The sequence below is a fragment of the Argiope bruennichi genome, chromosome 5, assembly GCF_947563725.1.
Source record: "Argiope bruennichi chromosome 5, qqArgBrue1.1, whole genome shotgun sequence".
In the NCBI taxonomy this organism is placed as follows: Eukaryota; Metazoa; Arthropoda; class Arachnida; order Araneae; family Araneidae; genus Argiope; species Argiope bruennichi.
In genome coordinates, this window is record NC_079155.1 from 40,058,734 (window position 1) to 40,080,335 (window position 21,602).

The window sequence follows — 21,602 nt, forward strand, 5'->3', positions numbered from 1 at the left end:
TTATAAAAATGATTATAGAGTTATACATAATAATATAAAATTTAAAGATCAATGCCAAATCGTAGATATATTAAAAATTTTCTTTCAATTTCTTTGAATTTTAGTCGGTTTCCCAAAGTATTAGTTTCAATGCTGCAAGGATGAACATAAATTATAATTAATCAATTAACAACAATAACCATTTCTTTTCTGCTTACTTTTATTATAATAATTGTTGGCAACAGGTATCAAAAATTTTCATTTTGCGAGACTTTAATGCGTCTCGGTATATTCGAATGTATTCACCAGATTAGATTTTCTGGAAATTCATCTAACAAATAAATTTTATCTGAAATGTTTTGTTTAATAGCAGTTTAAAATTGTAATCCAACTGATTTAAATTATTCATTGGTTATAAATGTTTTAACAATTATTTATTATTTAAACGATGCCAATTAAATTCAATCCTTAGGCGTATTGTGGTAATATAATTTTACATTAGTTAAAATGCCAAGGATGTAAAGTTCGAAATTTTTAATTATTATAGTAATCAATGTAACATTTAGTATTTAGATACTTTTCCATTATTATTTTGACACTAAAGATGTCATCTTGTAAATACACAAAGTACCAATCGTTTTTTTTTTTTTTTTGCAAATATATCAATCAAAATTTTCCATCTACACTGCTACATTTTGAAGAAATTTTCAAATCAGCAGAAAGTAACTTATAGTTTGATTTTAATATATTAAAGGTTGTTGTTATCTTTTTTGAATTTGGGTGAATTAATTTTATAAGAATAACGGTAAAAATCATCTAAAAATCCGTGATTACCTGACTGACTGGGAAAGGTTGATGGCTTTGGAAAGGTTTTTCTGGATATATTCCTAATTTTCCTTTAACAAAAGATACAATAAATATTAAGAATACAAAATATTGAGATTTTAATTTTAATATACATGTGCAATTATTAGCAAAATATACAATAATTTTTGGCCTTGGAACATTTTATCATAAAAGTTAAGAATTAGATTAGCAGTAGAAAAATATATAGAACATACTGAAATAACTATTAAATTTACAATGTTGTTGTTATTAGCACAGGAAAGATTCTGAAATACAAAAATATCCCACAAGTTGTTTAAATGTTTTGAAACAGGATGCCATATTTGATACAAAAGTAATTATCGATTTCCCAGCTAATATCTAAAATTCTTACCTGAGAACATTATTACTCTGTATTATTCGAAATTATTTAAAGAAAAGGACAATGAAAGGGTATTCGAATCTTTAACCAGAAAATTTCAATATAAAGTTGATGTAGGTTGAATTCGTCTATCTCTATTTTATTTTTGAAACTAATGCTTAATTATATAATATCATTGCAGAACTCGAATGCTTAAATGCACTAACTAAAACAATAACATATATTGTAAGATCTATTTAAAATTTTACTAAAATTTAGAAAGATATTTTTGAAATAATTTTTTTATTGTTAAGAGGCTTTTTGTTTAAAATGGTTTCAAACTAGTTAGCCCGTCAAGTGGTTGCATGAAGAAAAACAAACAAGCTCCATGACGGAGTGTTTGAAAGCAAGGCAAAGAAAAGAAAAAAAACCTTCAGCCGTTTTCTTTTTATCTGGAATTAATAATGTTTGGATTAGCAGAATTTGCTGCATTTTTAATTTCTCGTATAGGAAGTATTTAAAGAAAATGTATTGCAATAGTCAAAAATTTAAAGCATACTATCTGAATAGATGATAAATTTTCGTGTGTCAGATCCCCCGATTCTGAAAGAAATTTATGGAACAGTACGCTTGTCCGTGAGTGGATAACTAAATGAATAGAAACTCCCTTGAACTTTCTCATATATTCTCTAATAAAAGTTTTATTTCCTTCCTTTCTCATAAAATTTTGACCATCACGAACATTCATATTTTTTATATTAACAGTTCCCTATATGAGAAATGTTTACTTCTTAATATAATTAAAAAAAACAGTATTTGTGCATTAAACGCCTGCGATCGGCAAACGATCCTTATATAATATCGCACTGGTCTTTGGCGATTTTGTCTGCAGATTAATAATAGGCATGCGATTAATATAAAAATACCAAAAAGTCAAATATATACTTTGGACGCCAAATGTTACGTGGGACCAAAATATAAATAAAATTCTTGATACAGCTATAATTATAGATAAGATCACATAGTTCATCACAATTCGTACATAATATTCGAGATAATTGGAAATAACTAATAGTTTCACTCCTGAAAGTAAGGCTAAGTACTTTATTAATTTTTTTAAAAAGCATTATTTAATGAGAACTCTTACTACCTTAATTAAATCATAATGTCCTTATTAAAAATGTAACTATCATCTCTATGTCATATGATAGCATCAAACTGGGAAAAAGTTATTTAGAAATTTTTTTTCTAATTACAACAAACACTTTATAAGACAAAATCCACAACAACAAAAAATCAGCAGTTTTTAAAGATTGTACATAGTATCAAGATATGTTTAAACATAAGCTTTAAGAGATTAACAAAAATGATTTCTACATAATTTGAATATCACAGAATAGCTGACACTAATTCATCTTGCGTCAACAAATCCTAATTTATGTATAAGCCTATTAAAAGATCATTATTTGATTCAAATTAATCAATCTTTGTTCCTTACCCTTTTATAACAATTCCTTTTCCTGCCTGTCCTTCTGCAAATGAATTAAATTCTTTTCCAAGCAATAATTTTCTTTCTTTAACTGACAGTGAATTCAATTCAAAGTCAAGACAGCTAATTGTTAGATATCTTTCCCTATCTTCATCATTGTGGAAATTATTTTGAATTCCGGTGAATGTCCCTTTCAACTGAAAGAATTTAACTGAAATTAAAATGTTCATTATATTATAAATGGTCGGTAAATATACAGATTAGATGATTATTATATTGATAATTTGTTATATCTATCAACTACCAATTCTTTAAATCACAGATTATAAATGAAAAAAAAAAAAAGAATGTAGTAAAACAGAAATCTGAAATTTTATAAAAAATAATTCCATTTCTATAAAGAATAGCCGAAAGAGAGTTATTTTAGCCTAAAAAATATGAATCTATGTCTATGAACATAACAAGAGTTGCAAAAAAAGATAAAATAGACAAAAATTGGCATGATCGATAGATTCCTCAAGCGTTCCTATTCATTAAAAACATGTCCAAAATTGGGAAAACTAAACGAGCCTGTTTATAATAAAACTACAATTTTTAAACGCTAAAATCTTGTCATATATTAACTGACCGAAAATATGATTATAAAAATCAAGATTTAAATTTGATATTGTTACAAATCTGTAGTGTTGCTTCCCAGCACGGATAATCACTTGAAAGACCGTTTTACGATCAGCTCTGTCGGATGCTGATAGAGTGCCGAATCAGAAATCCCGGAGCTTGGCGACGAATTTGGCGACAGGATATTATTGAATTTTTTCCTGAATTTTGGTGATAGAGCCTGACTGTTCCAGAACCTTATATGCCCTGCTCCAGGAACTATAAAAGGTCGGCAGTCTAAGCCGAAGACAATCGTGTAAAAAGGCGCCGAAAAGTTTAGAGTCGAACAAGGAGTCAAGGGCGAATAGTTGGATCAGTCCAGCGATGCGCAAGCGTTGTGTGGAGCTTAAATGTTTGCTGAATTGAGATGAGTGCCGTATCTTGGTGTTTATTATAGAAGCAGCATCGAGTCCTGTGAGGAGTAGCCAGTCGTGTAGTAGTGTGTCGGCAAATGGATACAGCTAAAGCTAGGAGATAATAGATAATTGCAGGCGTTTGGGGAGATCGTAGAATGCAGCTATGTAGATTCCTTCCTCTTGCTGAATTTTGTCTGGCTTCTTTGTGTGCTGTGGTTGTTATTACTACCGATTACTAATTGTGGGACACATTTTTTCTGTAGTGTGCTGCTATGCATCGTGTGTATTCGTTTGTGTATTTGTTTCTTCGTGTAAAGTCCTGAATTTGCTTGAATTTTCTAGAAAAAATATCTTAAACTTTTAATGGATTGTTTCCTCGTCGACAAACAAATCGAAATTACCCCGAAACCATAACAATATGCATACTCTCTTATGCGATATATTTTAAATAGAATGTTTATTGTTTCACAAACGATAAGAATTTAGAAGTTATTATTTTCAAAAGCGCACAAAATTTCATTAATTAAAGAAAGAACATAAAATCTAATAAATTAGAATGATATTAGTTATTTCAATGAAATTTTGACATGCGATAAACTAATATAAAAACAACCTTTTTTTTTTTTTTTTTTTTTGCTCTAGATTTTAAAACATGCATAAAATTGACAAATGGAATCTGCCGTCGGTTAAAAAGAAAGAAAAAAAATTAAAGTGTGATTGTCTCTACTGCTTTGCAATACACACACAAAGAATATAGTAAGATTTTGAAAAACTCTTCTAAGCTTATCAAGTTTGAAGAAGAGTGTTGGTAAACAAAATCACTTCATTTTGACATGGACACTATCGAACACGCTTGAAGGAATTCAAATTCAGAAGTCAATAAGACAGTTCTATTTGTAAATGGAGATAAAGCAATTAAAGGAGTCTAAGGTCTTGAGTTTTATAACAAAAGAAAAAGAAACAAATTAAATGAATGAAAATAATCGTTTTTGTCTAATTTCAACACTTTTACGTGTATTAAAAAATTGATCGAATGTATTTAAAAAAAAATAAATCACCTTAATATATTCTAGGGAATAAGATAATTCAAACTGAAACAAACTTCAAAGTGACAGGAAAATGCAATTATGTTCCCAGTATGATAATTTTATAATGAGTTGTAATCAGAATATAATCTAGAATTTTAATTCAGCACAATGTGTTAGAAATCACATGCATACATTTCTTTAAAAAATTCATGTAAACCTACGATAATAAATTTCTGGTGATACATTTGCGAGACTCTTACTAACTGAAAATGCACACTGTAAAATACAAAATTTTGAGTTAGAAAATATTAAATATATGCAAAAAATAGAGCATGGTATTACCGCCAGCTTGAATTATGGCTTTAACATCATTTTCATCAACAAACTTTTCCAAAATGCAGTCATTGCCATCAAGAGGTAGCAATCCACCCGTTAAAAGAGTAGCAAATCCAAATTTAAGCCTGTAATAATAAATTGTTCCAAAGTAAATAATTTGATGCGTCTAAACAATAACCTGTTGAATATCACACAAATGATATTCCATATTGAACAGATACTTTGAATTTAAAATGATTAAATTAATTCATTAATTATATTTTTTCATTTATGAATATATTAGAAAAATAAACAAGAAAATTTTATTGATAATTCAATTTTTCTAAGACCTTAAAGATAGATTGATACGATAAAGCTCTGTCAAATAATTTATTTTAGCAAATGCAGAAATATTCTAACAATTTATGAATAGACTTATTACTTCAACTAAAAACTTGTTTTAGAGAAGAATGGAATTTTGTACTGTGCGTGGATAGGAAACAATATATAATCAACAATATTTATTTATGTGTTAAATTCTTCAAATACACTTAGTACATAATATTTTAACGGAGATGAAAATTTTGACAATTTTGGAATCAGCATAGATTAATCAATCTGCGAAAACATATCATTGAACGAGAATTCAATTTTCAGTATCACCGCAAACAAAGTCAGATACAACAAATTTGAATTAAATTTATTTTAGCAATGGCAGAAATCTTTCAGAAATTCTTGAATTCTTTTACCTTTTCAACTGAGACACTTGTCTCAGGGAAATATGAAGTATTTTTACTATGCCAGGATAAGAAACAATATATGAGCATTTTGCTTTCAGATGTTAAGTTCTTCAATTTCGAATGCGAAAGATTAATCAGTGAAAGGATATCACTGAAATATAGCGAATGAGTTTCCATAATCATAGAGTTACTGTGTCTCATTATGTAATGTCTCACCAACGTTCCTAATTAGCCTTACACACTCTTCTTAGCCTTACACAATACACACTCTTCTTCGTGCAACATTTTGAATGACTTTTATAGACATTGTTTCTCAATGTTTAAAAATAAGTTTTGATATCAGTGTTAGTTCATAATGACCGGACAAACTATTCATGCAATAGCGATCAAGCGCGATCAGTGAATTGCCTTGCGCGCTCATAAGTTTTATAATGCAGCAATTCCAGAATCTGCTGTAATGGAGAAGAAATAAAATACATCAATTTTAATTGTTTCAAGAGTAGTAATTCTAGGATATGAAATTTGGATAACTTCGATCTTCTGTTCTATAAGTTATTATATATGAAAATTAGTTTTTCATAGAAAATATTTAAAATATATAATTCTAGGATAAAATATCTATTTTTTTATTTTATGATAGCTGCAAAAAATTATATTTTTAAAAATAATTCAAACGTTTAGTTTATTTACACATTTTAAGAATGAAATTATGTTAGATTAGAACAAACATTAGTTAGATTTTCTAGATTTATATTCAAAGATTGGTTATATTTTCAAGATTTAAATTCAAACAATAGTTATATTTTCTAAATTTAGTTTCAATCATCACTTAGATTTTCTAGATTTAGATTCAAACATCAATTAGATTTTCTAGATTGAGATTCAAACATCAATTAGATTTTCTAGATTGAGATTCAAACATGACTTATATTTTCTGTTATAACATATTGCACCATTACTTAACTATAAATTAAACAATATATAGAATCGAAATGTAGAATTGACATTAATAATAAATTAAAAATTATTTGTAAGTAGTAAGAATTGTATATTATAATATTTCATACTTGTCTACAACATCTGGCAATGACACTTCTATCACATGTATAAATCGCCCATTCTGAAAGAAAACGATAACATTGTAAGAAAATGAAATGATTTCAGATTGTGAGAGATTGAGATTTCAGATTAGAGTTTTAAGCAAATTATTTCATTAAAAATGAAAAAAAAATGTCATTCTTACTTTACACACATGTCCTAAAACATGAAAAAATTCCATTCCTTCCATAGAAGAAACATCACCTGTAAAATATTAAGCCAGTGAAATAAATATGGCAAAGATAGCATAAACGATTGCAGAGAGGTGCATATTAAAATTTTATTTGAACCCTTGAAGTCCAAGGTTTTTCAGCCCGAAAACGCTGTGTGCTTCTCATGGGTTTGTTTATATTGAGTCAGTCTCTATATATAATATGATTTTTAGTTGTGTTGCTTTCGCCTTTGTGCGCTTTGTTCCTGTGTATATGTGCTAACTGCTTCTAAAGTAAAATGTGGAAAATCCACTCGTTGCATCCAACTCCTTTCTGACAGGTAAAAACATTTGAATGATCTGTTTGCTAATTGAATACGAATGCAAATTTGTATTGAAGTCTAATTAGTGCACAGCTTATGAGTTGCATAAATTAATATAATTTATTTTCTATATAGTATTGTGAAAAAACATACTATTAAATTAATTTGGCCAAGAAAATATTGAAGAAATTATTATCTTCTAAAACATTCGCCACTCTGGAAGTAAAAAGCAGCAATTGTTGATGAGTACACAATTACATTCGAAAACCTAAACACAATAGCTTAGTAAAAAAAAAGAAAGAAAAGTTAGCTATTAAAATTATTATTAAGGAAGAGGATAAACACTTTTGGTTTTGAGTTTAATATCTCTGCCTGCAAAGTGAAAAAATTTTCGATTTAGGAAATTTGATATCCAATTGAGTTGCATAAGCTTCATTTTGAAATGTCTGTTGAAAATGAAGGCTGAAGACTAGGTCTAGATGCACCATAATTTAATTTAAAATTATACTGCATCTAGGTTTCGCATTAAATAGAAATTATAAAATATCATTATATTCAATATTATTTTTAGTGGTTGTGATTGAAGAATGTATAGATGATGATCAGTCATTCGGTTGACAAATGCGTTTCGTTTATAATGAAATAATCATCGATTGATGGTGGCTGAATGGATAGCTTCAGCATGTCTTCTATTTGAAAGAAGTAGCATGATAAAAGTTTTGTTTGCAATTATGCTTTTCCTTCAAATAACTTTGGCTAGAATAATTGGATCATATATTTACTTTTATGATAGCATAAGCTAATTATATTGACATAAGGATTATAAACAAAAATAAATATAGAGAACATATTATTTTAGAAAAATATCAAATAATATGTTCTCTATACTAGAACTATTTGAGAAAATTGTCAATTAAAAAACGAGAAAAATATATTTTAAGTTTAAATTTCATAAATAAATAATTTATTTAGAATTAGCTTTTAGCTTTATGTTATATATATTTTTTTTGTATTCAAATCAGAGTCATATCAAAAACTGCATTCTTTATTTTGTCGAATTCATTCGCTTCACTCGAATTCATTATTTATTGATATGAGCAATTTGTGTGAACGATTTGACACGAAAAGAATGAGATACTTAATTTAATTAATTTTCTTTAGTATAAAGAATATATTTTAGAATTTCGAAAATAATTTTAAGAAATAAATTGACAAGTTATTTAAATGACATTTTATATAAAAGGGAAAATTAATTCTCATTAACATATTTTGAGATTTTTTTTCCAATCTTATCCAAATCATCCCATTTTATCTTATCCCTATTTATTACATATTCACAGATAACAGAAATACTTTTATTTAAGAAAAAAAACAAGAAACTGCTTCATACCAAAAAATCTTAGTCTCTCTCCAAATAAGTACATATCAAACTCTTCATTTTCATCTACGTAGACCTTTCCCATAATTATTCCACACTGAGCATAGAAATCTAGAGCATTGAACAACCTAAAAGAATAACAAAGAAATAAAAAAAGGAATAATTATTTGTTATTTCTAGTGAATTTTTTTAACGAATCATTTTTGAATGAAATAAAATTTATCATTTATATTATTTATACAGCTTATGCCTCTGCAAGCTACATACATAGCATTATTTCGTTATTTATTAGAAAAGTTAATTTTATACTACTCATACCTATAAAAGAAAGTTTTAGTCCATATACTTTTGTACATGAGCTGAAACTTTACAGGACAGATTATTAGAGTTAAAAATACCAAATTCGACATAAATGTATTTTAGAAAATAAAAGTGAGAAACTTGAAAATATTTTTTCGAATTTCTAATTAAATAAAAAATTAAAAGAAAAATTGAGATTTTTCAATGTTAACTCCCGAAAACAAAATTGCCCATAACTGATTTTTTACCTAGCATAAGTGAATACTAACACATTTTACGTAACTTAAAGAAAAAGAGTTCATTGATTATCTCCAATTGATCTGGTGGATTCAATAAACTTAAAAATAATTAAAATCTAACTTTTATATGCCTGAAAGTCATCTCTAACAAGAAAACAAAGCTGGAAAAATCAGAATTTTAATATATGCTATATGTTTTTACGAAATTAAATACCTAAAATAATTCATAATTAGTTACTTACTTTCCCAGTGGTGGCGTGTACTGTTTCCATTCACTCTTAGCCAAACTAGCTGTTAAAGCTTTACTCTTTACATCTGTTCTAAAATCGAATGGGTCAGTTGACGCTCGCCATCTGAAATAGAAAATATTTAAAAGTACTTTTCTTTATAAATATGCCTTCATTAATAATTTCTTCTAAAGTTTATATTATGATTGCCAGACCAAAATATATTTGAACCCCAATAAAGTGTGGTGGTAGCTTCATAAGCCAGTTAACAACCTCCAGACACGAGTGATCACTTTTGTCTAGTTGTTATGTTACGCGGCTACAAACACTAACGTTGAGAGTTCGGTTCTCGGCAACTCAACTACGACGAAAGTGGCTGAAAAGAATATCAAATTCTATCCATCGTTTAAAACTCGGAGAAAAGATGAAAACTTTTTATAATATAAATCGAATAATGTTGTTTCTATTAAAGCACACATTCTGCTTCTTTTGAATAGAGATCTGACATTTTAATTCAATGACTCGAATATTTGTAAATTTATTTCTACTCATCAACAGTATATAGGATTATTGTAAATGCCAGATTTTAGCCTAAAAAAAGGCTTTGATTATGCATTGGTGTTATAATGCTAACATTTCTGTAACTGTGCAATTATATGAAATTTTGCTTCATACTTTCAAGAAGTGTGTATTGCAAAAGGTCTTATATAACAAGTTCGCTGTATAGAAAATAAACTAAGGATCTTCATCAACCTTTATTTATCGCCACGAAAGGAGCCTTTGGTTTATGAGAGGCAAAATAGCTAGAGCTATATCTTTTAATAAACTATGAAATTGTTTGAAGAATTCGAGACAAAAAAATTCTATGATACAAGCAAGCGCGAAAAATGCACGAGCTAACTCAATTACCGGCAGGAGTAGGTTAGTTACTATTCTCCTGCGGGCTTAAAGTCGAAGAAAGTCCATAAACATAAATAAAACAGACTCGCATTAATAAGATATTGCACGTTTCACTGAATCCAAGTTTTATTCTACAAATTAGATAATAACGGAATTCTTTTGCTAATCATTTAATTGGATGACTAGAGAAATGTCAGCATTCACAAAATACATAAAGGTGTATCGCAGGTTGATAATGGCAGCATCATAACCTGGGAGACATTTTCATGATGGAGTCCCTATCTTTTAATCTTTTAGGAAATTAGGAGGGTGATGAACGTATTTCCCTCCGTAAATATAAATGTATTATATTCCTTAACACTATTATCTTTCCTGGTGGCAATGAGATATTCCAACATAATTAGCAAGTCATTGGCGAGATAATATGCAAACATACTGATATAATAATCAAAATTTATTTTTGTCACAGCTTAATTTCGTGAATTAGTTGATGGGGTTTTGTACGTTACTAACATACAAATTCCTCAGTCAAACTGATTCAGATTGAGGTACTTGACTTAAGCAAATTATGTAAATGGATTCTCAACTGTTAATCCAACAACAGTAATGATTTTCTTTGCTATTCGATTTGATTCAGATTCTAATACCAAATATTTAATTTTCACAAAGATACCGCATCCAAAAGTATAGCGATTACTTCTGTTAGGTAAAGTTTCTTGCTGGCTTTCAGTTTTTAAAACCAGCATTATAAACTTATATATGAATCAAACGTAATTTTCATAATCAACCTATAATAGTTATTGTATTGTACATAGATGGTCTTGATCCAAATTCTTATGACATTCATTTAAACCCTCGTTGTATTGCTTTCATGATTGCAGCTATAATTCATGTTGCAAAAACAGGTTGTTCCTTTTACTTAGTCTGCTCAACTAATTAGACAATCATGTGTATGTATCAGTAGGGGAATATAATTTTTAATTTGATAGTACAATCTTTACGATATTCTACTCCAGGGGTTCTTAACCTATGGGTCGCGACCCAAAATTGGGTAGCGAAGCATATTTCTTGGGTCGCGCTGAGTCGAACCAAAAAAGTTAGTAATACACCAAATTTCAGACATTTTAGAAATGACGACTTGAATAAATATCAACAATCGAAAATGAGAACCTTGTGCTTGAATACATTCATTAAAACTGTATGACTTGCATTTTAAATTTAAAAGACTTAACATATGTATTGATATTTCTTTTCTTTTTTTTTTTAGGAATAAGTTAAAATGTCAATTATTTTCAAAAAGTTATAAATATATTTTAATTTGGTCAAAAAAATTATTAAAAACACTTGATTATTAATTAAATTTTCCTTGGATCGAAAAGTACTTTTGTTTATCTTTATTATTAAAAAAATAAATAAAAAATTTGTAAGTTAAAAAAATAATCGTCGTAGAATTGAAGATTTTTTATATATATTTCTCAAATTTGGGTCGCGGCTTAAAAAGGTTAAGAACCACTGTTATACTCTTTTGGAACTACGTTTTTTGCAAATAACTATGAAACCTTTATTATATTTTAAAATTCCAAACTTACATTAAGGCAAACTTCACGTGCACCTTTTTGTTTGATGGTGTACCATCTTCACTCGATTCCCTTTAAATGAAAAACAACAATAATTAATATCTTAAAAGCATGTATACTAAGAACAGATCCACCTGTGGTAGGATGACAAGGTGTGTAGTTATTTCGAAAAATGAGCATATATTCACGCTCTCTATAAAAAATATTTATTCTCAGTTAAAAATTAATGGGATTTTTAGAATAACACGAAGCCGCAGAACTAATGAAAATGTCAACAACCATTTTTTCAACATTTCCTCAAAAAATACAAGACGATTATTTTGTAAATAAGTGGGCCCAACATTAAATTTCTAAATTTTTAGAATTAAGCAAATACATCTAATATAAAATATGACTAAAATAAAGTAAAAAATAATATTTTATTCAGTTTGAGTCATTAAATGCTCTGATGAATTACGAATTTTATGTTTTATATAGATTTAATATATATTATATAAATATATAATATTATATATTTAATGAAATATATATTTATATATTTTTCACTTATAAAAGTATTATATATTTTTCGTCTACAGACATTAACATTTTAAATAAAGAGAAAGGTCCTCTCTGTTACGACGCAAAGTAAGTGAGTTATGAAATTTTCAAAGACTGATTAATTATGAAATTGTTGATTGTCCTAAAATAGTGGTAATCAAAACTTTATTATTCGGTAGGAATTTGTAGCATATTTTTTTATTATTTTGAAAGTTGTAACGTTAAAAATATTTCACTGAAGTTTAATGCTAAGAATGTGTCCAAAGGACTGTAAAAAATTTATAATTCATAATTTTTTCAGAAGTACATTTATTGAATGAAATAAAACAAAATTTTATTATTTATGACTTTTAACTCCTTTGGAACGTAAGCTTTAAAAAGGAATTTTATGATGAAACACATAAATTGTTGAATAATCCTTTGAGATATTGTATAAATCATAAATAAAATATTCTGTATAGAGATTTTAATGTTGAACGAATCTTTTGCTGTACTCATTTTTTTTTTTTTTACAAAACATGTTTGGTTGCAACAAAAACTGTTTTTATATTTATTGAAGCTTAATCACTTCCGTTTCAATTTAAAATTCAAATTTTACAGGAGCTTGCAGAAAATTAGGCAAAATAACCTAAATCTTCTGTAATAGAATTGGTTGTATGAATATCAAAAATTGAAGTTTAGAGCTATTTTACTGCAGATACTATTAAGAGATCAAGTTGCTCAAAATATTGAATTGAAAACATTTGTGAGCAGAAATTCCTGTGTATCAGTTGGTTGCCCAAAGTGGCTATATTAAATAATAGCATGTTGAATATTGTTTTTAAATTCTATTTTCTTTAAAATTCATAATTATAAACATAAACCATTGGACTAAGATTTTTTTTTAAAAAATGTTCTAATTTAAACTTTAAAACTTAGATTTGAAAAAGTTAATTAAAAATTTTTCAATAAACAAAAATTCTACGAGGGGTGATCCAAAAGGTGGGATTCCAAAATTCTCGAGGGGTGGCGCTAGTTGTCTTAGACCGGTCGATCGAGTAGACAGTGTTAGTACTGAGACCTGAAACAGCAACAGTAAGGACAAGACGTATAGAGAAGTGGTCTCACGCGGAGGTCCGTTACGTAATACGATTTCTGTGGACCAAGAATGTGTCCCCATCAGACATTCACAGACAAATAGTTGAAGTGTATGGGGGGGGGGTAACCAATGAGTAGACAACAGGTGGTAGGAGTAGAAATGGTGTCGTTCTTTTGAGGTGGGCAGAAACCGCAATATGGAGACGTTTAGGTAGGAATCTGGAGCCATCCCCCATACAGTCCCTATTTGACTCACAGTGACTATTTCCTTTTCCCAGAATTGAAGAAACACTTATCCGAAACAAGATTCATATCAGAGAGTGATGTTCAAAAAGGTGCCGAGTACTGGCTCAATAGTCAGGAACCTGATTATTACTAAGACGGTTTAAACAAATTGGTCCGGCTGTGTGATAAATGCCTCGACAAGTTTGGTGATTATGTAGAGAAGTGACCGCCACATATGTCTCCTAATTACCATTTGTATCCTATGTCTGTTATTGATAAAGCATTTTTCCTTTGCTTTGTAACCTTATTTTTGGATCTGGATCACCCAGCGTAGATCTGAGGAAAAAAATTATATATATATATATATATATATATATATATATATATATATATATATATATATATATATATTAATATATATATATATATATATATATATATTAATAATGTGAAACTGCAGAATGAATGAGACTATCAACTGTGACTTGTTAATAATTTCCACTAGGACAAATCTCAATCATATTACTTAACATAACTTCATCATATATCATATCTAAAAATCCGCAATAAATAGAATTAACATGAAAATGATTTTTTAAAACCATATAAAGTTTTAAAAATTTGGGAAAAACACATTTAATGACAAGAATCATCAGCATTACAAATTTTTCCAGTTACTTTTACATATTTTAGTCCCTGACTTCAGCATATAAGTATATATAACTACAAAACCGAATTTATATTGTCAAAAATATTTATGTATATATAGTCAAAAGAATTACTTGAGAAGACCATTGAAAAATATTCTCCATCTTCTCATCGGCTTTAAGTAATGAATCTGCAGTCCACCGCAAGAAAACGTTCTCTTATTACTGCTTGATTGCTGAAAACCAGATGACTCTTGCAGCTGGTAGATTTTTCCATTAGCTAACCTCAAGTAAATCCAAGCCTCTGCTTCTTTATTGGTTCCTCTTGCAATGCGAGTAATGAGATACTCGGATTTTGAGTTCACACCATAAAAGAATATTTCATCCACCGTCTAAAAATTCGATCATGATTAGAATCAAATGATAGTAAGGGTGGATAAGTATTTTTAAAAATTATTATTAATATGGAAAAAAGTCATTTTTTCCCCTCAGAAAACATGTTTATAATTTCTGATGTAAGTTTCCGAATTCTGTCCCTTATTCAGAAATTAATAATCGGACATTAAATGGAAGTTAAAAGATACATTTAGTTATACCAAATGAAAAGAATTGTTATTTATAATGGCACTTGCGAAAGACAAGCTCTCTGACAAAGTCAGCGATTTTAAGCCAAGGGAGTGTCTCTTGTTTTTTTGTAGCGCCAACTAGGGCCAAGAGTACGTCTTAGCTACTCACGCCTCAAATTCGCTTGCACAACCCCTCTTTACAGGGGGGAGGGGCACATTCACACATCTCACAGATAGAACAGATGAAGAACAACCATGAACGAACTGGGACTCGAACCCAGGACCTATGCCATGTTCCTATACCCCTATGCCAGGACGTCGGCAAAAGAATTGTGAATAAATATTGTGGTTATAAAAATTAGAAGAAATACTTTATATGCTTCGTTTTATTAATATGATATGAAAATGTTAAAAAAATTAATATATAAGAGGAAATCATATGCTCCCATTATTTTGATATCCAAATTACTCATGTTTGCAGTCATATACACTTAAAAAGAAAGCATTTAACTAGAGTTTGCTTGTACAGAGACAAGAAAAATCTATTGTAATTACAACCATTCTTAGACTGACATGCAAATATAAGGCAACTCAATATATCTCGAAAACCTAATTATAAAATTTAATGCAGAACATTTCTATCTAATGTTTTGTACAAATTTGAAAGATTTTTTATAAAAAATTTTCCCGTAGGATTTCTAATAGTTGTAGAAAAATTATTTGTAATGTCAAAAGCAGCAAACGATTCTCATTCTAAGAATTCTCTTTGTTTTTTTTTTGACGTAATTTACTAAATTATAAGTAATTTTTGAATGTTATTCATCTTTATTGGAAAACTTTTAAAATCTGAAAATAGAATTTCGGCATTTAAGATTTTAATTCTGTTATCTTTAAAAATATTTTCGAAATAATTTTAACACAGGAGAATATTTCTGTACTAATTTGGTATATTCGCTAAGACAGGAAGAGTTATTCATATATAAAATATTTATCTGGACTCGAAATCGGGCTAAATTTGTCAATCGCAGTGTGAAAACAATTCGCAAATTTCGATTTTTTTCAACGGACAAAGAATTTGAGCAACGAATTTTTTTAATTAAACAGCTGGAGCAAAATGAGATAAAATTACGCAGTTTCGCATATCAATAGAATTTAATGTTAGTATGCAATATGATATTATTGCAAAATTCAGCTTAAACGGAAGGTCAGTGTTCACCTAAATAGTATGTAACCTAATATTATGATTTAATTAAACAGCTGGAGCAAAATGAGATAATGTTACGCAGCTTCGAATATAAATAGAATTTATTATTATTATGCATTATGATAGTATTGCAAAATTCAACATAAAAATAAGGTCTTAACTCGCCTAATTGTGTCCAAATTACAATGTAGCGTTATAGAAGCAAAAATTATTGGTGTGTGAATGGCGAGAGATATTTTATACCAGCCATTATCTGATTCTTTATAACAAAAACATTGTATCCAAATTCAAACGAAATTAACTTTCAGATCATTTGTCAGATAGCATAACAATCGTTAAAGAGAAATTACACGTCTTTTAAAAAAATTAATTAAAAATAAAAATCAATAGAGTTCTAAAATTTTTTCCTCCAGGACAATTTTTTTTCTTGAGAAATCAGTTTTATACAATCACGTGACTATCCGATTACGCATGAGTCGATATTTAGAAAACGACGATTTTTTTCTATCTCAGAGTCGTTCGAGATCCAAAACTATCTTGAGGCCAGAAATTTTTTTTCTACGAAAATCCGTCACACAATCATTTTTGGAATGATTACGTGACTATAGTATAGTCAATCGTCAACTTTAGAAAAATGATGTTTTTTTCTTTTTTATCTCAAAATTCATTCAAGCTCAAAAACTTTTTTTCCAGCTAGAAAAGTTGAAAATTGAAAATTATTGTACATTTCGGACATTCGCAACAAGTTGTAAATTTTTGTTGGTGATAAATCGCTAAATGTGACAATTTTCTTTATGATTTTCTAATAACCCTAAAAGCGAAAAATTAATGCTTCAAAGGCGATAAATTTCCAATTTTCTGCCCGTGTATTTTGAGGCTTTAAAAACACCAAACTAAAAAAACATCATCTTCTCGCATGATAATAATAATAATAACACTTTTCAATTTTATATATTCTTGTAAGCCTGATAACAATTGTTTTGTATAGTGTTAACATTTGTTTTCCCGCTAACTATCGGTGAAGTTTTGCAAAATATATGTTTTTTTAAGGAAAACGGTTTCTTACACTGATCAACTCAGATTCAGGCAGGGGTGACTCCAAAGTTATTTCTTCAGGATACGGAAGGAAATCTGTTTTGTAAGGGTCACCGTCCGCATCCATATCGAAAGAGTTGAACCTGGGCTTTAAGGAACGCCTGAATATCGATGTGTATAAGTAAGCAGTGATCCATTTGCACCAATACGTGAAGGCTGTAAGTAAAAGTAAAAAGAAATAGTTTAGAATTTTATGAAAATAATAATACAACACAAAAAACAACATAAAATGGGCTGGACGAAATTTATATTTAATAAAATTATTGGCAAGTATAGACCATAGTACGTAATACTTATTCCCGTCTACGAAGTACAGAGAAAATATTGCAATCGTCATCAAAAGACACAAGACTTTGAGGAATCTCCCCTTTTAAGATTTCGAAAAATATATTCTTGGTATTATGTTTATCTATATGTGACAAAGATAATTCAAAAACAGTTTTGCGCTACATTGATGAAATTTCGCATAGGGTATTTACAAAAAAAAAAAAAAAATTGCTGATTTCTGTTATATTTTGAGAAAAATAAATTCAGAAAAAGTCTGTTTATTTGGCTGATCGAACATAATTTAACACAACAAATACAAAACAAGGAGAACTAGATGAATAAAAGTTGGTACAAAGATTTAAATTTAAAGTGTAGATATTTATCAAGTGCCTGAATTTTGTATTTATTATATGATGCGTGTGGAATTTTTAAGCGTTCTAGGTAATTTAATTGAAATTACACTTTACTTTTTGAAGAAACGCAATTTCACTTTGAGATTTTTACTGTAAACTGCGGAGTAATGTAATCGTTCTTTCCAAGATTTCAGTATCGGTAAAACTGTTTTGAATTTCATTGTAAAAAATATGCAAAGACACTATGTCGGAAATTATGCAAAGCATATTTTTAAATAAAATTATGACAAGTAAATCGGTATCATTTCAAACTTTAAATTTCGAAACCGAGAAAAAAAATCAGTTTCGTGCTAAGTCATCGTAAATAATAATAATTTTTAATTAATTAAAATTAAAATGTCAAAAAGTATATTGAAGTGAGCAGTTTCACATTCTAAAGTATAAATGTGCCACATTTGATAACTCTAATTGAAGCGGTTTGTTCTATAAGATAGCAATAAACGAAAGACATCTGTAGAAACATATACACATTCTGCTTTATTATTATTAGAGATGTAAATTTCGCTGATAAGAAAACAGAATATTTTCCGCTTTAGATTTCAGCAATGGAAGAAAATTATAATTTTAAATATTTATTAAAACAATATAAACAATTACGAATAATTGATTGGTTAATAATGAAAGTAGTATTGAAAATTACGCAAAATTGTGAATTTTGTATCTTTAGAAAAAGTTGTAAGTGTTATTAATGGTTATTCTTAAACTAATAATTTTTTTTTTGATGTTTAAAATGCTGTTTCGATAAGTTAGATTTCTCGAAGAATTGTAAAAATCTCTATTTCACAATTTTCAATTACTTATCGAAATTTTAATTAAAATTTCAAAACAAATTGGTCCGAAGTTCACTCTTCTATCACTCGAATTTTTATTTCAAGTCTTTTTTTATAGCTCTATCAGAAACAATTGATTTGTAGAGCACCATACAAACTTTTACATTCCACTATATTGCTACAAACACAAAAATGCATAAATCTGTGTAATAATTTTTTTATAACTCTATATGAAATAATCAACTTGTATAGTAACAATGCACCAATACATTCCCCTGTACTACTATAAAGACAAAGAATTGTATCTGTGAAAGGATTTTGAAAAAAGCTATGATACATTTAAAAATAATAAAAATAAAAATAAATATATACATAACTTACAAAACATATCGAATTCTTTTTTTCTTCTAAACTATATCCACGGATGATTTGGCAGGGCGAAATGGTGTGTCGTTTGCGATTCTATTTGGTTTTCCAGAACAGGTTTTGAAAAGCTTGATACGTACATGAAAGGATTAGTCACTTATGTAGTATTGTTTCATGAATTGCATTACATGACAAATTAGTCTCTTGTTCTCTTTCTTTCTCAATCATTATCTGATCGAATTTGTTGGATCATAGAATAACTCAAAAAAGAATAATGTCATGGATCGTAATTGCACTTTGATTTTGTCTTTCATTTAGTGGATAATATCGTATGGTCAATTTCGTTATTTTGTAAAAGATGTTATTTTTCGTTCGTAAAGTTCGTTATTTTTGTAAAAGATGGTAGTACTCTGAAAACGCTGACTGTCATGTCGATAAAATAAATTCAACTTTGGCAAGAGGAGCAATTGGAATTTCAGAATTTACGTTGTAGCAAGTCACCCAAAATTGCCAAATTAAGTGGAATGATCTAATACATTTTTATTTAAAACTTTTATAATGTTACGAAACAAGAAAGAAAATTGAGGATATATTAGAAATACAAACTGCAATACTGTAGCAGCAAAAATCTTATAATACTTCAATTCACTTCCTATTCAATTATTGTATTTATCAATATACGGTATATTTATTATTTATAAATGCATTTATTGTTACTGAAATGTGTAAAATGTTTTATATCGAATATTTTGCAAATGTAAATAATTTTTTATTTATTTTAAAATGAAATTTTTTTTCTAAATATTTTCAAAAAAAATGCCAAAAATTTCATAATCTATTTTGAATAATTTATTACTTATTTAAAATATTTTGTTGACTTACTGCTACACAAAACTAATTAAAAAAAACAAATTATCAATTCGGGGTTTTAGAATGAGTTTAGCATTTTTATGAGTATAATTAAGAAGCCTATAAGCAGAGGTACATTCCTGAATTTATAGTTACTGATATTAATGAAACATTTTAGTCTTAAGTATTGTAGTTTCTTAAATATTATTATCCAAATATTTAACAAAAGAACTCAATATTATGATCAAAATACTTATCAAAAGAATACGATATTATGATCAAAATACTTATCAAAAGAACACGATATTATGATCAAAAGAAGAAAAGTCTTCCGTAAGTAATTTTCGAAAACGGTGAGGAATATGAACATGAAAATCCCGTGTCCTATTCTGGGGGTTATGTCTAGGTCAACTATGTTGCTTCCAATTATTCCTGTAGATATTAAATTAAATAAATGAAAGCCTTATGAAAGATTTAACAGACGTAAACTGAAAATAACGAGGATAATATCTTTTTCCGGTGCCTTCCAACATACTTCCGGTAAGGCAATAAAATTGTGACTGATTGTACGATCGCAATCGTGACTAAAATTCTTGCTCAGGATGTGGTAGAGGTAATGGATCTTTTGAAATAATCAAATCGTTTTCTGTTTCCAACATTATACAACATTTAATGATACTCGTATGCAAAAAATTCGGTTTTCTAAAAAAATGACAATTTTTATTAATTTTCGCTTCCTCCGGTACCTATATACACTGCTTACTGCGTTGTAGAATGCTTGACATACAACTATTTAATTTGGCACATAATATAGCTTAGAGGGTAGAAATGTGCACCTTAGAGCAATTTTTTTAAATGTTAATTCGAAGTTTAAATAATTAAAAACTAAAGTTTTCTACCGTTCTCCTGGGATAACTTCTGATTCTATAATGGCACAAAAATTAATTTTAAACTTCTCCTTTTAAATGATACCAATTAATTCATTCGTGCATATTTTCACTAATGTTTACCAACTTTTTAAATACATATATTTTTGATTAATTTCCATCAGTAGATTACATTATTGCTCTGAAATTCAAACCATTTTCATTGTTTCATCAATTATTTGACCCGGAGGTTTTCTTTTATTGTTGAAAGTTAAAGAAGAAGGATTTTGTTTAGTATCTATGTACTTGATGGAAAGCGGAAAAAGTGAAGAATTATATCGCGAAACTTATAAGACAGATGAACGACACAGTTGCGTTCCTAATAGCCCATGACATCATGGGACTAGTTTCCATTAGCCACGACTCTTCTTAAAAAATTATGGTTACACCACACACACGCGCACACACAGATATATATATATATATATATATATATATATATATATATATATATATATATATATATATATATATATATATATATATATATATATATATATATATATATATATCTGTGTGTGTGTGCGCGTGTGTGTGGTGTAACCATAATTTTTTAAGAAGAGTCGTGGCTGAAGCAGACACTTTAAATTTTTAACTTCGTTTTATTCCATCCCGGGTGGTATGATTTATGTACAAGGATGGATTAGCGTATATATATATAAAATAACTTCGTCTAAATTGAGATGACTGTGCATGTGATGTCCTTTTGCTTAG

The 21,602-nt window shown here is 28.3% G+C and overlaps 1 protein-coding gene across 2 annotated transcripts in view; it reads right to left on the reverse strand.

Annotated features, from left to right (window-relative positions):
* LOC129968613 (putative phosphoenolpyruvate synthase) overlaps window positions 1-19,264 on the reverse strand; it is a 67,194-nt gene extending 47,930 nt beyond the window's left edge. For both annotated transcript variants that reach the window (XM_056082678.1, XM_056082677.1), the window contains exons 1-11: window positions 19,129-19,264; window positions 17,269-17,453; window positions 14,568-14,824; window positions 11,956-12,015; window positions 9,482-9,592; window positions 8,713-8,828; window positions 6,994-7,052; window positions 6,818-6,870; window positions 5,038-5,156; window positions 2,664-2,865; window positions 814-875 (exon numbers count right to left, since the gene is read on the reverse strand). In XM_056082678.1, the coding sequence (XP_055938653.1) occupies window positions 814-875; window positions 2,664-2,865; window positions 5,038-5,156; window positions 6,818-6,870; window positions 6,994-7,052; window positions 8,713-8,828; window positions 9,482-9,592; window positions 11,956-12,015; window positions 14,568-14,824; window positions 17,269-17,453; window positions 19,129-19,135 (1,231 nt within the window). In that variant the 5' untranslated portion in view covers window positions 19,136-19,264. The remainder of the gene's footprint in view (window positions 1-813; window positions 876-2,663; window positions 2,866-5,037; window positions 5,157-6,817; window positions 6,871-6,993; window positions 7,053-8,712; window positions 8,829-9,481; window positions 9,593-11,955; window positions 12,016-14,567; window positions 14,825-17,268; window positions 17,454-19,128) is intronic.
* Between the last annotated feature and the right edge of the window lie 2,338 nt (window positions 19,265-21,602).